Here is a 19,936-nt window from a genome sequence, read left to right as displayed (position 1 = left end):
AAAAAGACACAAGTATGCGCCATTACCACTAAAAAAGATCCTTTCGTCGTCAATCTCCGGTTTGAGAACACTCCCCTGGTTGCCACAGCCAGTATCGGTATTCTCGGCGTTGACATATCGAGTGACGTAGAGTTTCGTGGTCATTTGGAAGACAAGGCCAAGCTGGCATCTAAAAATCTGGGTGTGCTCAGTAGGGCGAAGCAGTACTTCCAGCGGGCCACCGCTTTCAACTTTACAAGGCGCAAGTTCGGCCCCATATGAAGTACTGCTCGCACCTCTGGGCGGGAGCACCCCAATGCCAGCTTCTTCCATTTGACCGCATACAACGGAGAGCGACTCGAATCGTCAACGACCGAGCTCTTACCGATTGCGGAGGGACGTCAGTTTCCTCTGCATTTTTCACCACATTTACCACGGGGAGTGTTCCAAGGAGTTGTTTGGAACGATTCCTGCCGCCGAGTTTTGTATCGGACGACACGACAGACCGCCAGGTACCATCCTCACTATATTGATGGCTGGCATTCCACAACCGTGCGGTTTTCGCGGAACTTTCTGCCCCGCACAGCCGCGTTGTGGAACGGTCTGTCCTCGGCGGTATTTCCAAACCAATACGACTTAGGATCCTTCAAGAAGCGAGCCTACAATTTCCCCAAAGGCTGGCAACGCATCTGTAGTTCCTCTGGTGTTGCGAATGTCCATGGGCGTCGTTGACCACCTTTGTGTTCCTGCCGCTCGTTTGCCCCCTTCTCATGTAAAAAAAAAACAGGCGTTTGTTCTAATAAGTGAGGTGTTAGAGATTTTCATAGACTGAGATCCCAGAGCTGGATGAGGACACTTACGTTCACAAGCTTTATTGTTATACGACAAGATAGTACATGATTATACTGTAACCGAAAGGCGACTGGATATCCAATTGGGTAGTTTCGCGTTATCACGGACTGAAATTGGTAAAAAGAAATACACCAGGATAACTAATGGCTGTTTGATCACACTGAGCAATCGTATAACAATAAAGCTTGTTAGTGTCGTAATCCAGCTCTGGGAGATCAATCTATTAGATTTCATTTCTTTTCCAATTGTTTTTACAGCGGAAAGCAGCATTTCCTAACTTCTATGGAACAGAATTTCTGCTTTAGTAAACTTTTGTTTTACTGCAATTGCAGGTATTTTAGCGATATCAAGTAGCCGATTCTTCATAAATTAGATGTCGTCTTACATGAATTTACTGTTTCTCTGAGAAACAGTAAATTCATTCTCTGTATACATTCCGAAATGAAAAATAAAAAGGAGAATCAATGTAGAGGAAAATATGATTTTGTTCATTTTACTGAAATATTTTACTTCTTTCGAATTTCCAGAGTGCCAATCTAAATCTTAAATAGATGATTTCGAAAATAACAACTTTTCTGGTTTTTTTTATCAATACATCACTAGGATTCATTCATAAAAACATTTAGCCCTAGTCGTTCTCTATTACGAAATATTTTCTATTGAAGTGATTGGTGTATTTTTTGACAGTTTTGTGCATCATTGGTCGAAAGTCAACAAACTACTCTTTTCTCCAATCAATGTGGTTGTTCGTAATTTTGTTAGTTGTCAAACCTCTTCAATTATTATGGCGGGTTCGTGTTTTTTCAAGCTCAAATACGAAATGAGTAGTTATGTGCGCCGCTCGGGCGGCGACATTGACAGCGATTTGTCGAATATTCTCGTTCGCCATTTTGTGAATGCTATGGAGTTTTGTGTTAAGTAATCACCGTGAGGTAATTTCAGCGGATACAAAATTCAGTAAGTACCAACTCCGTACTTAGGGTCTAACTGGATGCGAGAGTTATTCGAATATATCATCATTTGTGAATGATAGTAGCGGTGTGGCAGTGGTTATCATATCCTCGCTACTTTTTCGTTTCATTGTTATTTGCGAATTTACATCAAGATTGTCCACATCCTTAACACCATATCTTGTTTCTAGGCACTATGTCTGAGAAATCAGATGCGGGTAAGACGGTGCTTAAGCCACATGAAGTTGCCAAACCAATACATCTGCAAAGGCTGGAAGCCGCCTTAGATATCAGACCTTTTGTGAATCAAGTAGAAAGAATTCTAAATTCAGATGGTGGCAGTTGCAGTGAAGATGATTCAGACTCTATTTTTGAAAAGGAAATGGGCAGAGGTGATAAATTAATGCATGGTATCCTTACTACAAAACAAGGTAAGAATCTAATAGTATTGTTTTGATACACTTGCTTATAATTTCAACACCCAACAAATTCACCACTGTTATTTTGATTTCGGCCAAAATAAACACGTACACTCTGAATAGGTAATAGATATTAAATGTTTCAACATACATTTTATTTCTATAAATCTAATCATTAATCTTCAGCTATTTTTCTTTAATTAATTAATCTTTTATTGATATAAACAATTAATTAATAAAATTTACTAGCTGTTGCTCTTAATTCATTCCGATAGATATAGCCTATGTTACTCACAGATATATCACCGTTCTAATGGTGAATTTTTGAAACTGGCCAGTAATCTTTAAGTTATTTATATACATACAAAAATACAAATCTTTTCTCTTTATAATATTAGTATTTTCATTATAGTATCATATATTTAATTTTTATTTCCAGAACGTCAAAGTGATCGTCTGCGTCTTTATAACTTGGCCTCTGTTGGTGAGGAGAGAGAATGGCTTCGTGATATTTTGCTATCATCAAGTAATGAATCAAGTAGCGAAGATGAAACAACAGCTGCAAAAGACATTAGGATAAAGAGGCTTCTGAAAGAGAGATATTATCACAATAAATATGCTAAGAAGTATTATAAAGATCCAGGGGTTAGTAATTTTTTTTTGAATATCAGTAGATTATTATTAATTTACTAATATTTCCTTTAACCATCCCAACTAAGCTCTAGGCTTGTGCTAGGATATGGTTCACAACAATAGTCGAATGGCGGGATTCGAACCCTCGACCACAAGATTGGTAGTCCATACCCCAAACCATTAGGCTATTGTCGCTTAATTATTACTTTTGAATAAAGATGCATCTATTCAATGGTGTGGTATTCTTATCTTTAAAAAAATCCATTAATAATTTAATATAACTAAAAAATTTGATAAAACCATTGTCAAGCTTTGCTAAAATTTATTTCAGTGTACCCCAGTGATAAAAAACAATTCAATATTTAATTAAATTGAAGTATTATTAAATATTCTCCATGATTTTTTTTCTCTGTAACTTCTAACAGGGTATTTCTTTTGTAGAATTCCCGATACATGTACTATGGTGCGGGTTTACTATCAACCATTGATAGATACCCAGAGCGTAGAATCAACCATCCTCTGCAGCAACAGCCATCATCAAGAGGCCGCAGAGGGAGGCCGGCTGAAAGAGGTGCAATCAGAGGTCTACAGAAAGCTAGACGAGGTCGGAATAGAGAGAACAGGGTTGGTGTTAATGAAGGAAATGATATGGTAAGTGTTTTTTTATGTTAATAACTGTTATAATCTATAAAGAAAATATTTTTCTCATGTTCATTTATTTGAGTTTCTATTTATTGATTTTATATGTGATTTAATTTATAGCCTGATGGAATGGATTGGGAAGAACAATTGCGAAATTTGAAAGAAGAAAATGATACTGATGAGTTTACAATTATAGAAAAACCAGGAGCTAGGTAATATATCATTATTGGAACAATTCTTTACTGTATTCTTAGTTTTATATGACTTTTATAATCTGTAAATATGAGTGTTACCAGTAAGTGATCTGAACAATAAAAACTACATTCTATTAGATAAATCTGATCCTCGGATTGTTTAAATTTGAAGATAATGGTTAAAAATATTTAGACTAGCAACATCAATAATTGAATTCAGTCTTTAATATATACTGTAATGTTAATATTTCTGTGTTTTTAGGGGTAGAAAGAAACTATCAACATTAAAGAGTCCTGAAGCATTAACGGCTCGTCGCCGACGTCATTGGCAGTTGTTAGTAAAGAAGGAGCTCGGTAAAGTGCAGCGAGCTCGGGGTGCAGCACACCGTGAGATGGTGCTGCACAGCAAGCGGCTGGCCACACTCTGCTGCAAGCACTGGAGACATGTTGCTATGCAGGTATTAAGGAACTTTCTGGAATAAGATTTTGCAATATGATGTCAAGGAGGTATAGTAGGTCTTGTAGACTTAAATCTACCTCATTATGCATTATAATGCATAATATATAACCTTATAAGGTTAAATTCTATAAATCCGGTCTATTGTTGAACATGTTTGTTTTGAAAATGAATTGGAACAACTAAAATAATCTTACTTTTACTAATATAAGTGCGAAAGTTTGGATGCATGGATGTTTTTAGAAGCTATCTCCAGAATGGCTTAACCAATCACAATGTTCTACATGTGCCAAACAGATGTAGAACATTATTTGCAAGAACACATAAACTTCTTACTAAGTTTTTATTAATACCGCGCCGACGAAGTCACAGACTAAGTCTGTCTGGTTTATATTGAGATGTGTCTTGATTTGATTAAAGTTTGTGAGAATATCCAATATTTTACCTTTTGCTTAGGTATCTTGCCTTTTCAAAATGTAATATGAGAAATTATTGTTTAGGTTTATTTTTAAATAGACTAGCTGTTTCTTGCGACTTTGCGCGCGTTGGATTAAAAAAAATCAAGTAGCCTGCGAATTCTTCCATACTATTATATAAATGTCAAATTTCAAGATCCGTTCCGCAATATAGGCTAAAATCCATCCATCCATACATCCAAGCCTTGCATTTAAAATATTAGTAAGGTTAGTAAGATAGATAAAAAATAAGTTTTATGTTTGCATCAGTCACAAAAGAACATGAAGGAGACGGTGTGGCGCTGCAAGCGGCTGAGTCGCGAGATGCAGGCCTACTGGCGCCGCTACGACCGCGCCGAGCGGGAGACGCGCAGACGTATGGAGCGCGAGGCTGAGGAACAGAGGAAGGTAATTACAATATTAGTGTAACAGTAACAACCAGTGTTATTTGACCTTCTAATAGAACCATTTATGTGACAGCGTGATACAAATATCCATTTTTACGGGAAAAAGTTTGAGGAGCTGTTTCCATGCGGCTCCATCTGCATGGAATTATAAAAACTTTATTTTAGTTTACATTTGTCAAAATCTCAACTGCAAATGACAACAAAGGCCTTTGAAATTGATATTAAATAACCATAACCGTTGCCATGGCAACCTTGCTTCCTTGATGTCAGCTTGTAGTTTTTGGTCCCGTTCCCACATTATGGTTTTTTCCAATTTATTTACCTCCTAACTTTAATAGTGTGAAAATATCTAGCTTAAATCGTGTCGTAGGTGTAGGGCTTTTTAATTAAAGAGATATTCAAAAACATGCCATGGTTGTAAACATCCTAACTAAGTCGTGTGTTTACGCTTTATTATATTAATATTAGTACAGAATATAGATACAAAGACACGGGTAATACAAATAATTTTTCATCATATACGGTTCCTTTAATTTGTTTATCTTTTAGATGGACGTGGAACTGATGGAAGCGAAGCGGCAACGTCGCAAGTTGAACTTCCTGATAACTCAGACGGAGCTGTACGCGCACTTCATGCAGCGCAAGCTGAGTGCGGGCGGCGCGGGGGGCGCGGGGGGCGCGGGCGGGGACGACGACTGCGGCACCGACCGCATACTGCGACAGCTGGATGAAGACCGCGACCCACGGCTCGCCGGAATTGATAACTATGATAGGTATGATATGATAGTAGTAGTAACTAGTTGAATTTTAATTGATACTTGATCAATTTTTCAACAATCTTAATGTCCCTTTATAAGACCGCCTTTCCATAATTTTTGTAGTTGATAAGCTTAGTTTTAGTTTACATTTTGTTTGTGCATTGAGTGTTAAATAAATAAATTTTCAATTAAATAAATTGTAAATCCTGCATGTACACCACTATTTTGTTAAATTATGAATTAAATCAGATTGTATGTGATAAATTTATTATTCAATAATTTAATCGCTAATAGCCTAATATTATAAAGAGGAAAGATATGTAGTTTAGTATGTATTGAAATAACTCAAAAACTGCCCGATTTTAAAAATTCTTACACCGTTAGAAATGTAACTTTGTGAGTAACAGGATATATTTAAATTGCACGCTGGCAAGGTTATATAGTTAAGAATAAAGATATATGTGAGTTAATAATAAATGTTCGTTATAGCGAGGCGATGAAAGCGCGTGCGTCGCGTAACGCACGCGAGGCGTTCCGCGCGGAGCGAGCGCGTGCGCGGCAGTTCGGCGCGGCGACGGACACGCCCCCCGGGGACCACGCACAGCCTAACATATTCCGCGGCACGCTCAAGGGATACCAACTTAAAGGAATGAACTGGCTAGCTAATCTATACGACCAGGTATGTTTCTATACTAATATTGTAAAGAGAAAAGATGTGTATTTTTATATGTATTGAGTTAACTCAAAAATTACTGGCCTAAAAATTCTTTCGCTAATAAATAGCTACGATACCCTTGAGAAAAATAATAAACAACATATGTATGTAATATAATTGTTCTTAAAGTAATTGTCCAACGGAAAGTTTAGAAAAAAAACTTATATATTTTATATTACAATAGCTGTTGCTCGCGACTTTACCCGGGTGAAATTAAATAATAGCCTATATTACTCTCTGATGAAGTAGTTTTTTATAATGAAAGAATTTTGAAATTGGCCCAATAGTTTTTGAGTTATTTTAATAAATAATATACAAAATACAATATTGAAGTATTATAAAAATGAATAAAACATTATAAACATTTGAAAGTAATATAGCGTTGTTGGTAAGTAAAAGTAATTGATGCGTGTTGTCAGGGCATCAGCGGCATCCTGGCGGACGAGATGGGGCTGGGCAAGACGGTGCAGTGCATCGCGTTCCTGTGCCACGTGGCGGAGCGCCTCGGCGTGTGGGGGCCCTTCCTCGTGGTGTCGCCCGCCTCCACGCTGCACAACTGGCAGCAGGAGATGCAGAGATTCGTGCCGGACTTTAAAGTTGTATGTGTGCTTTTAGCCAGAGATTCAGAATATATACAGAGTAGGCATAGTTGACACTTCACTCACTAAATCTATTGATGGATCTCTAAAACCACATCATCATCATCATCATCCACTTACCCTTATCCCTTATGGAGGGTCGGCACAGTATGTGCTGCTCTTCCATACATCTCTATCAGCCGTCATATCTGAATCCACTCCTTTCTTAAGCATATCCTCTTTCACACAATCCATCCATACTTTCTTCGGTCTTCCACTTCCTTTGTAGCCATCCACATGTCAATATAATTGTATTTAAATTAATTGCCAATAGTTCTCTTAAAAATAATTGTACAATGTTTGACAAGAGGGGGCACTGGACTTGACTGATATAGTAAAACCTTTTAAAGAAAGTATTGGTGAAAAAAAGTGTTAACTATGCCTAAGTCTATGTATTTATGAATGTCTGCTTCTAGCCTGTAGAGTTTCTTTATTAGTCTTATAACAATAGTATATCAGTAGTATAAATTATTCACAACATATTTCGTGTACACGTCCAGTCTTCTCTTAATGCCTTCTTAGCTGTCAATTGTCACTGTCACTGTCACTGTGTTACACCCGACATTTCTTAGTATATAGTTGTGTATAGTATGTGTACTTCCAAATTATTTTACAAACATCCATCCATCCATCCAAACTTGCGAATCAACTTATTCTCATCCAACAGTTAATTTTTATACTTATTTTTTATAATTTTTGTACTTGATCTGGTGAAACAACTTACTGCTGTATTTAAAGTTATCTAGTCTGTAACAAAGATCCTTACCGTTGAATTACTATCATAAATGGAGGTTAGCAACCATTAATATGTGTTATTTTGGTTAGAACATTTAATTTAGTTTTTTTTTTTAAATCTTTTTCATGTATTTTGTTAAGGTACCGTACTGGGGCAGTCCCAGCGAGCGTAAGATATTACGTCAGTTCTGGGAGCGCAAGGACCTGCACACGAGGCAGGCGGCCTTCCACGTGGTGGTCACTTCCTACCAGATCGTGGTCTCCGACCTCAAGTACCTGAACCGCGTGTCCTGGCAGTACATGATCCTCGATGAAGCTCAGGCTATTAAAAGCTCCGCTAGTATGAGATGGAAGTTGTTACTAGGCTTCAGTTGTAGGAATAGACTGCTTTTGTCAGGTTAGTGTATTAAAAGAGTGAAAGTGACTTATTATTTTTAAGGAAAATTTAAAATTATAAATGACTAGCTTTTCCTCACGACTTCGTCCACATGAAATTAAAAAAAAAATATGCATAATATAGTCTGTGCTTTTCAGTGATAACGTAGTTTTAATGATAAAGGAATTTTTAAAATTGGCCTAATAGTTTTTGAATTATTTTAATACATACAGAAATACAAAAATACAAATCTTTCCTCTTTTTAATATTATTATATAACATTATAGAAGATTAAAAACTAAAATTTACTTATGATGGCCATAATTTAATTTAAGTCCTGAAATTAAATGATCCAGTTTTGTTTGTTAATCTGCTTTATTTTGTTTTAAAAATCTATGGCAATAAGTAACATGTTTACTTTTTAAGATATCTTATTGGGATCCCATATAAAGTGGGATATAGGCAAGTTTTTTTTTTTTAAATATGTGTATTAACAGGTACACCGATACAAAACAGTATGGCGGAGTTGTGGGCATTATTGCATTTTATAATGCCGACATTATTCGACTCGCACGAGGAATTCAACGAGTGGTTCTCCAAAGATATTGAGAGTCACGCCGAGAACAAGAGCACTATTGATGAAAGTAAGTCACCGATAAACATAAAGCTATCTCTTTCATTCTCACTACAAAACAGAGATAGAAATAGTGTTCATAATTTAATGGATTTAAGATTTCCATAGAAGATCCTTTCACGAACTGTCTGGTATAATGGATGGACATTTGTTTAAAACATTTTGAACAAATATTAAATATAGCCTATGTTACTCAGTGATAATGTAGAGATCTAATAGTGTAAGATTTTTTTAATCTGTCTAGTAGTTTTTAAATTTATCTATTACATACAAAAATGCAAATCCTTCCTCTTTATGATTAATGTTATTTGTACAGTAATCTATACTTTTTTACTTTTTTTATTTAAAAGAGACTCATAGGAATAGAAATTTTATATAGCTAATTTTTTATAGTACATTAAGGAATATTTTATATTATTTCAGAGCATCTATCTCGCTTGCACATGATATTGAAGCCGTTCATGTTACGACGCATCAAGAAGGATGTGGAGAACGAATTGTCTGATAAAATTGAGATTATGGTTCACTGCCCTTTAACTATAAGACAAAAACTACTATATATAGGTATGTGTGCTGTTATTTATTCGCATTTATCTCTTTTACTCCCTTTCTCTTAGTTTTAAATAAAAATATAGATTTTATTAGCGGATTTTTGTTAATTCACTGATATTTCTTGTACTTCCATTCACTACTGTACTTTTATTGTCTTCTGTACTTCTATTTACTATTCTCTTGTACTACTCTCAAGTAACTTTTTGTTCTATATTCTTTACGACAATAGTCAAATGGCGGCATTTTAACTTTTGGAGATACATAGTAACATCCATCCATCTAAACTTTCGTATTAAAATACTAGTGTTCAGTAGGATTTGTTACATGTCTTTTGTTGTTAATAATAAGTATTGTTTTTCTAACACAGCTTTAAAGAAGAAAATAAAAATCGAAGAATTACTACATTATTCAGTGGGAGCGGAATCTGGTCATAATGTTGATAAGAATTTCACATCGAATCTAATGAATTTAGTTATGCAATTTAGAAAGGTAAGTTATGTTGTTCTGTTAAGAAATGTTTTCTGTTAAATTCTGTTTGGTTTTAAAAATTACCTTTAAAAGGTACATTATTATTAATTGTATGAAAAAAAGCATAGTTGTGAAAGATCTATACAAATTATAGAAAATATATAATAAGGGGAAATATCCTTTGAGTGCGTCTCCTCTGTTAACTGAAGTTAGGCAACGCTTCTACATATGTTGCTGTCTATAGCGGTCATTTCGCTATTTTGGGAAATCCTAGTGTCCGATTGTTTGTCACCTTACAATATTTTTTGGTTAAAGTAACTTTTAATTCATACTTTTATTGTTTTTAGGTATGTAATCATCCAGAACTATTCGAAAGGCGTGATGTAAGGTCGCCGTTTGCGATGCATGTCGACGACTACCACATGCCTAAGTTAATCGCAGAAGATGGTATATTACTGCACAGTGTGCCGTCCACACGACACTTGTTGTACAACAAGTTGTCGATACTGACCCCGCAGTATGTACACACGAGTATGGACGATGGAAACTGTTTCAGTTTTACAAGATTTATTGATCTTTCGCCTATGGAGTTGTACAGGATCATGCTATGTGGATGGTTGTTAGCGTAAGTGGACTTTTTTATAGTTTTTACAATGGGAAAGCTAAGGAAAGTGTCAATTAATACCAATTTGCTGGTAGAATTTTAAAGGGTTTTTATACAAAAGGTGGCATACAAGCAAACGGTTTTGAATTCTCAAAAATAGCGAAGTAACAGATGCTCATGGATTAATCGTCAAAGTAAGCACAAACGAGGCTATTTCTTGTTAATATTCCCCATTATATTCATCTTTGTCAAATCGTTATTTTCCTTCCCTTCATGTAAGAAAAGGGTGGGAATGGAAATAAAATTAGTTTGCTGGCACGCAAAAATCATTTCGAAATTAATATTGGATTTTGTTATACTTATATTTTCTACAAATGAAGTTATTCAAATATCTATATTTAAACATATAAAGAATAAAAAGTTGTTACAAATAATAAGATATTTATTTTTAGGATAGAGCATTTAGAGCAATGTCAAGAGAAATATGAGAAATTACGTCACAGACGCCAATGGTGGCGGAATTATACTGACAGTTGTATAAAACAGGAATATGAACATATAGACATACCACCGGATTATTATAATAAAACAGATATTAAAGATATGTTACTTGTATGTCCTGACGCTGATATATTAAAGCAACGGAAACATGATAGTTTATTATGGAATGATTTATTATTCACAGATCCTCGGTGGGTTGAAGGTAAGACAATACAAAAGTATTAAAACTTACTAATATTGTGGATGGAGGGATGTTTGATAAATTTGATATAGATGTAGAATGTAGGCTTGATTAATATATAGGCTGCTGCTTTTTTCTTTTAAATCCCATGCGGACGTAGATGCGGGCGATAACCAGTTAAAAATGTACATTTATTGATTTCTTTATTTTTAGATTTATTTAGTCTATTGTACGTATGTCCCAAGTTTTGTAGTAAAATGTGTAATAAAATATAATTAAACTGTAATAATTAATAGGTGGTCCATTCTATGCGCACACTGAGCACTGTATACACTTCATGGCTGAGACTGTAGAGCACAGAGCAATGAGGACTAAGAACTTGAAGACGGAAGGACAGGTCAGTTTATTCAATTTGTAGTACAAATATCAGTTCACTTTAAAAGGAATATTATTTATAGTAATATTATGAAGAAAGATTTCTATTTTTGTATATTAAAATAACTCTAAAACTGCTGGGTCGATTTCAAAAAACATTTTAATAACAAATAGCTATGTTGTGACTGAGTAAAATAGGCTATACTTTTTATTATTTTTTTAATTTTACGCGGGCGTAGTCGCGAGCAATAGTTACATTATAATTATATCGAGACTATCTCGGCGTTTGAATTGGCACGTTTAATAAATGGTAACTTGTTAGTTATCAGAAAAGTTCAATACACAATCCTGATAATATTGGTCTAATTTTTCTGTTCCATAATTGTGTATAGTTTTTCGTGTTTGTAATATTAATAAATAAGGTATTGCAGTGTGAGATGCTGCAAGAAATAAAGACAGAGGAGGGCGGGGTGATGTGCGTGGAGGCGGCGGAGCTGGCGCACGTGGAGCGCGCGCCGCTGCGCCGCGCAGACACGCCCACAGCGCTGCCTGCATTCATATACACTGCACAGGAGAAGGTATCACTGTTAATATTGTTAACCTTTCATTTTAAATATGGGGGACTACATTTTGATCGCGACTCCGTTAGCGCGAAATTAAATAAAAAGTTTGCAAAGTACCCTACGTGTTCGTCCAGACCGTTTTACTTCTATGATTAATTTCATCAAGATTAACCATATCTGATGAAATTTGGTCGCTGTTTTGGAGATAGGTAGTAACAAATATCCATCTATCTAAACTTTTGTATTTATGTTAGTAAGAATATAAAAAAAATGAAAAGTCTATGTGTTCTTCCAGATTATCCTCTATGTCTATACCAAATTTCCATGAAACTTGTTCAACCGGTTAGGGTAAAAACACTAATAAACATTCATCCATCCATCTACACTTTCGCATTATGTATTATGTATGATGATAACTTATATAAAAAAAAATCAATAATAATGAGTTATTACATATTGTAAAGAATATGAAAATATATTTCTTCCCACTTTGAATAAAATATGTATTCAGGTTAGTGCGCACACGCGTATGTCGTTCGCGGTGTCGCGGGCGCACGCGCACCGCGAGGCGGCGCACCGGGGGGGCGGGGCCGCGCTGGCGCCGCTCGTCGCCCGCGCGCGCCCGCACACCGGCTGGGCCTCGCTGCAAGTACCCGGTAACGTATCAAAGATATTCAATAAATATATACAAGAATGAATGAAGGAATGAATGAATGAATATGTATTTATTGCCACAAAAAGAAATTACATAAAACGACTTATTCTAAAGAAACTTACAATTGTGGCAAAAGGTAACCAACTCAGCGTATGTAATAGGGACTATCTTTTCTGCCCTGGTTTTTAGCTGGCTATTTCGCATTCAAGTAACATATAGATATTTCTATTTAAATTAAGGAAGAATTCCCCACGACAGAAATCAATAAAAATGTTTAGAGGAGGCCTATGCCAAGAGACACACTGAAATACCGGATATATTGAGAACTTTATGCATTCTCAACTCTCTAATTCTTGAATAATTTAAATTGTTAATAGATATTAATTCAAAATTAAATGTTTTTACTTTAATTGGTGACACAGTTTAGTTTATTTTATAACAAAATATGCTTATTATAATTTTTTAAAATGTTTTATAACACTTCTATATAAGGACATAGTACCATTCAAAGAAGTTACCGGTGAAAAAAATGTTCCGTATGTCTAGTCTATATATTTCTTAAATGTTTTGGTTTTCAGATAAGAATCAGTTAGTGAGCGACGCGGGCAAGCTGACTGTGCTGGACTCGTTACTGAAGAGATTGAAGGAGCGTGGACATAGAGTACTGATTTACAGCCAGATGACCAAAATGATTGATCTCTTAGAAGTAAGTATCTATTTTGTATGTCGTTAGTTATCTATACTTTTTTAAAGATTTGTATTTTTGTATGTAGTGATATAACTCAAAAATTACTTGGCCGATTTCAAAAATTCTTTCGCCATTACAAAGATTACATTACAAACATTATCAGTAACAGGCTATAATTATTTTTATTTTTTAATTTCACGCGGACGAAGTTGCAGACAACAGCTAGTTTGTGATAAAAGTATTAAAATCGAAACCTTTGTGTTAATTTCTAGTATATTTTTCACTCTGGTTTAATATTATGTTTATATTTTCAGGAATATATGTGGCACAGAAAGCATAAATATATGAGATTAGATGGTTCAAGTAAAATTTCCGCTCGTAGAGATATGGTCGCCGATTTTCAGGTAATTTTATACATAACAAATTCTATAATCATTTTATTCAATAGAAAATCCTTCAAGTCAACTGTAATTTATAAGAAATAATCGTTTAATAGAAAATTCATGATTATTCCAGGCACGGACCGACATTTTTGTGTTTTTATTATCGACGCGAGCTGGTGGGCTCGGTATCAATCTTACTGCTGCTGATACTGTGAGTATTATTGTAAATATGTATGGATTTAAACATTATATTCTTAAGATAGGGTTTTTTCTTACCACGAATGGGTTGTTTTAGCTCTACATTTTTCACACTACCTCATTTAATCAGCCCGTGAACATATCGAAATATCTGAAGCTAAAACAACCCAATTGTGGTAAGAAACCTATATTTTATGAACATTATATTTGTAAAAACCACGACACTTTAAAGGTTTTAAACATTTTTTATTTTACTTTACTCTTTTTAAATCTCTAGCGTTAAAACAGTTAATTTTCCATTAATGCATCAGCGCCATCTATCGATCAAAGTATCCAACAAAGAATATATTTCATTATTATTGTGGTAAGTAGCGGCAAACCATGGACGTCTTCTGTCCCACTTCGGGGACATAGGACAATAAGAGTCAGTCCTACCAAGTTCTTGTAAATTGTCTGATAACAATCCAACTTATAAAAAATGTGATGGAAATATCGGTTACCTTATCTGACAGTGACGTCATTTTTAAGCTATCTGAGCTATCGGCCAGTGGTGGGACAGGCCCTAAGTGTATGTTCGTGTGCAGGTGATATTCTACGACTCGGACTGGAACCCGACGGTGGACCAGCAGGCGATGGACCGCGCGCACCGCCTGGGCCAGACCAAGCAGGTCACCGTGTACCGCCTCATCTGCCGCGGCACCATCGAGGAGCGCATCGTGCAGCGCGCCACCGAAAAGAGTGAAGTTAGCACTTATGCTTTCTCTAAATAGATTAGTTTGACAATTTAGTAGGGATGGGTTGTGTAAAAGCAGCCATCAATTATCGATTTTTATTCTTATAGAAATTGGAATCGATAGATTCACAGTAATAGCTTGTGAATTAAAAAAAAAACACTGTTTTCTCAAATTAATAATGACCTGCAGAACCATTACAAATAATGATATTAAATAAATATTTATTACTACTACAGCCGTATGTAATCGAATTGGATCGCTACATTCTCTAGACTATAATACTAGAATTGTTATCTAAATCAGTAAAAAAGTAAATAATAAATTAGTTAAGTTCGATAAATTTTATTTATTTAAACCGAATATCGATAGTTCATAAAGAAACTTAAATTCCTTGAATATATGGATTCATGAGAATAGTGGTCGCCAGTCAATATTGAAGTTTTTTATTTAGTCCTTAACATTTTATTTAGCAAATCATTTAGGAATGTTTACTAGTTGAAAATCCGTGTAGTCATTTATATTTTTTTGATGTAAAGAAACCCTTATTAAAAAATTATTTCATAAATAGATTCAAAGGATGGTGATAAGTGGTGGCAACTTCAAGCCGGACACGCTCAAGCCAAAAGAAGTGGTGTCATTATTGCTGGATGATGAAGAAATTGAACTCAAATGTAATTATGTTAATTTATCACATACATGTTTATCCTATTTATTAATAATCTAGCTTTTGCCCGCGACTCCGACCGCGTGGAATTAAAGAAAAAAAAGTAGTATAGGTTCTTTCTGACTATCCTCTACATCTATGTCAAATTTCATCGAGATCCGTTCAGTCATTTAGGCTACACTCTAACAAATATTCATATAAAGTTTCGTTTTTTTAATGTTAGTAAGATTAAACTATCTTGTGTTTTACAGATCGTCAAAAATCAGAGGAAAAGAAGTTAATGGAGGAGAGAGAACGAAAGCGAAAACTAGGAATTTTATCACCTGTGAGTAAATTATTTCTGTAACTAACAATACTTGGACGTCAGTTCGATAAACATTCACCGCTACACTTTTATTTTAATACTAGCTATTCCCGTGCGGCTTCATCCACATGAAATTATAAAAACTTTATTTTATTGTTTACATTTGTCAAATTCTCAATTGCAAATGTCAAAATACCAATTATATAGAAAATATATAGCCTAAAGCGTGACGTAAGTGTAGGGCTTTTTGCTGACATCCTACGCCACGAAGTGTTTACGCTTTATTTGTATAGATTAGTATGTAAAAATGTTATTTTTATTCAGCAACCGGGTCCAGTGGAGGTGAAGCGGTCGCGGGAGTCCTCGGAGCCCGGCAGCCCGCTGCAGGTGGATGATGATGACATTTTGGTGGTTGACACCACGCCGCATCCCTCCCCACTGCGTTAGTATATATACTATACCACTTGAAAACTATTTTGTCTCAGTAGGTTAAAAACTAAGAAAACGTATGTTAAGCTAGTGATTTTGATTTACCTACCACTTGTTGGTTGACAAAAATAAGTTATCCGATTATTCAAGTTATTTGTTGATATAGAAATTAGTTATAAAGGGGAAATATCCCCTTTATGTGCGTCTCCACCGTCAATCAAGGGTAGGCAACGTGTTTGGAATTGCGGATGTCTATGCTATAGAGGTCGCTTCATTTCGAATTTAGGTGACCATTTGCTAGTTTACCACCTTATAATATAAAAGACGCCGATAACAACATAGAATTCGTAGTTTGAAGTAATATTTGTTTGCAGCGTACACGAACGTGCGTACTGGATGGAGCGGCATGCGTGCGGCGCGCGGCGCCCGGCGCGGCAGACCGCGCGGCTCGCGACACGCCTTCGCCCGCCGCGCGCCGCCCGCGCCCGCCGCGCCCCGCGCCGCCTCGCCCGCGCCCTCCGCCCCCGCCGAGCCCCCGGACCCCGCCGCCCTCGCCGCAGGTCAGCTACATGGATATATACATACAAATTTTACTTCCTCTGTTTGTACGGTGATGTCCAAAGTACTCCAGGTAAAACCCTGAGTACATAACATCTTCTGCAATGTCAGAAAACAGTGTTGAATGTTCGTATTTTGTTTCGTAGAAATAAACAATTGGTGTTTAAAATGTAATGTTTAAAACAAATTAAATAGTTCAATAACTGCATAATAATAAATAGAAGTAAGAAAAATATAAATGACGCTCATGACAACGCTGCCTTTGAGTGAGTCAAGTAGTCAGCGATTGACCATAAAGAAGTAAAAATTGCGGATGACCGATCGTCGTCAATTCCCAATGTCTGTACGAATTATCCGCCCTCAAACAGTTCAATCTAAAATTAACATTTTGCTACAATATGTTTTAAATAGTCGGGAACATTTGTGTTTGTATTAGGGATGAGTATAAAAGTGGTGTTTCAGGTGCGTTGTTGCTGCAATCGGACGCGCCGCTGGAGTCGCTGGTGGAGCGCAGCCCCGCGGAGGGGCGCGGGCGGCGCGGGCCGGGGCGGCCGCGGCTGCGCAGCACGGCGCCGCGCGCGCCCGTGCGCCGCCCGCGCCGCCCTCGCGAGCCCCTGCTCGTGCCGCTCGCGCCGCCGCCCTAGCATATGCAGGTATGCAACGCATGCACGCACTTACTATACGTGCACGTGCTCGCACATACGTACGCATTTTTATGTAATTACATTTTTTTTCTACTTAATTACTATGTCATCTATGTTTTTCTTTTGTTATTTCTGATTGAGTTGTTAAGGATTAAACATTATTTTTTCATTGTTTTATTTCATTTTATTTATTTTACGTGTACGTATTTGCCTGTACCCACCTAGGTGCACGTACGCATCTACGTGGTACTGTACGTACTTACATGCACGTGCTCGCATGCATGCACGTATACTTACACGTTCAATCAGATGTCAATTAATCATTAATTAATCCTTAATTCTATAGTGTCCAGTGTTGAATGACTAATTTAAAAAATCTACTGAACTAGTTTAGAAAAAAATACATGAGATTATTATATTAGTTTTTTGGTATCATATTTTTTGCTACTAGAGTGCTGACTAGAATGATACATTTGTATACCGTTTAAAGTATTATTTAGTTGTTACAAAGTACATACTTTTATTTTTTCATTTTTTGAGTAATAAATTATTTTTGACGAGTTAACCGACTTACCTTCAAAAAACTCTGAACATTTTAAACAATGTAGAATTTTTTGTTACAGAATCCAACGCTCAAGAATGGATAATCAGTCAATGTGGTCTACGGAACCCACCAATAGTGCAATTATTGTTTGTAATGGAACATTACTTTATGTTAAATATCTAACCTCAATGTACTATATGTTCAAATAAACTTGATTTTTTTTGTTAATAAACAAAGTTTGTAAAACTTTGGTCGTATTTAAGTTATTTGTAATGATTGTAGTCAATTCTTGTTCAAGATGTAAATATATTTTTAGGATACAAAATCGAAATATTAGTGTTTCACACAAAATAAACGCCATTAAAATCTAAAATGCCAGGTATTAAGTAGACGAGGTTATTTTGTTTTACTTGCAGTTTACATGAAACATTTTTTTATCTGTTTTGGGCATTGTGAACGCACGGTTATGCCTAGCTTACGAAAATCCAGTCCAGCGATCGAAACCAACGCTGGATTGCAATTGGAACAATGTAGAACTACACTGGAATGCATTGAGTGGGTTTACATGTTTCCAGTTGTAATCCAACGAATATGATCGCTAGACTGGATTCATGTAAACCGGACATTACAAATCGTTTATAGGTAATAAGTCTTAATATGAGGAAAACAAGGTTTATGCATATTTATGTCTGTACAATGGAGAAAATATAGTTAGAAGATATTGAATAGGTTTATTGCTAGTCAATTAACAGAATTCATGATTACTTTGCTTTTAATATAGAGTAAAATACTTAGGAGCTTATAAGACTGCATTTTTAAAAAGTAAAAAGCAGATTTTTTTTAAATGTAAACAATTTTTATTTTCCGTTCGAATATTAATCTTGAAATGTACTAAATTTATGTTTATTTTTATTATAAAATATTACGTTTTTTCCAAAATTTATCGTGATTAAAAAAATCGATGTATTTAAAAATTTTAAAATGAAACTGTCTTTATATTTGTAAGCAAAATGTAATGCTACCTTGTTTTTCTTACCGAGAAAATGTCATGTATAGTAGATATTAACTATTGTGTAACAGCCACTTGTAAATTTTGATAATTTAATGTAAAGGAATATATATCGTTTTATTTAATCCCCAACCTCTAATAAAATACCCAAACCACATTTATACTAATACTAGCTGTTCCCGTGCGGCTTCGTCCGCATGAAATTATGAAAATTTTATAATATTGTTTACATGTGTCAAATTATCAATTCCAAGTGTCTAAATGACATGACATGATGACAACCTTGTTTCCTTAATGTTGGCAGCAACTTATGGTCTCTTTCCCACATTAAGGTTTTTATCCAAAATATTAACTCCTTAGTTTAACGGCGTGAAAATATATAGCCTAAAGCGTGATGTAAGTGTAGGGCTTTTTTTTAAAAAAGAATTATTCAAAAATATGCTGGAATTGCTGACATCTTAAGCAACAAAGTAGTGTGTGTTTACGCTTTATTATAACAGTATAGATTTAAGAGAAAAGATTTGTATTTTTGCATGTGTTGAAATAACTCAAAAACTACTAAACCGATATCAAAAATTCTACCACAATTAAAAAGCTATTTTATCAGTAACTAACGTAGGCTATTTTAATAAACGTTTTTTTACTATTCTGTTAATTTCACGTGGACAAAGTCGCGAGCAACGGCTAGTTACATATAAAATACGTACATACCTATTATTTGGTTTGCAAGTTGCAAAAAATTCACACGGAACAATTTCATATTCAAAAAGCGTTTCGATCTTGATATGTACGAATTATCAGAACAAGTCCAGTTTAGCAGTGAATGAGATATCTCTTGAATTTCAATGTGCCTTCAAGTTTATTGCAAACACAAGACGGCAACAATTAATACTAAGTCTGGGAACATGCCCGTGATAGGAATGTTAGAGTGGGTGGTGGGAGTTAGACTAAACTATCGCACAACTGTCGTACGATTGTCGATAGAAAGATTGTTTTGCAGTCAAGTCATCCATGTAAGCTCAGGAATCTTAAAGCATA

At 35.5% G+C, this 19,936-nt stretch overlaps 1 protein-coding gene and 1 long non-coding RNA gene across 2 annotated transcripts; both read left to right on the top strand.

Annotated features, from left to right (window-relative positions):
• Positions 1–1,623: 1,623 nt before the first annotated feature.
• On the top strand, positions 1,624–16,660 carry LOC106104043 (putative DNA helicase Ino80; the record flags this gene model as incomplete). Its single annotated transcript, XM_013283981.1, has 27 exons — positions 1,624–1,788; positions 1,973–2,212; positions 2,640–2,845; positions 3,275–3,484; positions 3,596–3,687; positions 3,932–4,127; positions 4,852–4,989; positions 5,538–5,761; positions 6,236–6,425; positions 6,881–7,060; positions 7,976–8,231; positions 8,708–8,854; positions 9,268–9,408; positions 9,764–9,885; positions 10,212–10,489; positions 10,921–11,171; positions 11,447–11,547; positions 11,957–12,103; positions 12,600–12,744; positions 13,322–13,449; positions 13,746–13,835; positions 13,948–14,025; positions 14,597–14,755; positions 15,315–15,417; positions 15,662–15,735; positions 16,039–16,156; positions 16,518–16,660. Coding segments are annotated over exons 1-27 (4,218 nt in total), but the record flags the coding sequence as incomplete, so codon positions are not given.
• A 634-nt stretch (positions 16,661–17,294) lies between these two features.
• LOC106104130 lies at positions 17,295–19,004 on the top strand. The gene is made up of 2 exons (XR_001225650.1): positions 17,295–17,354; positions 17,969–19,004. It is a non-coding gene; the product is annotated as an uncharacterized LOC106104130 (long non-coding RNA).
• Positions 19,005–19,936: the final 932 nt, after the last annotated feature.

The sequence above is a fragment of the Papilio polytes genome, unplaced genomic scaffold, assembly GCF_000836215.1.
Source record: "Papilio polytes unplaced genomic scaffold, Ppol_1.0 DF823691.1, whole genome shotgun sequence".
Lineage (NCBI taxonomy): Eukaryota > Metazoa > Arthropoda > Insecta > Lepidoptera > Papilionidae > Papilio > Papilio polytes.
This window is presented reverse-complemented; position numbering and strand designations above follow the sequence as displayed.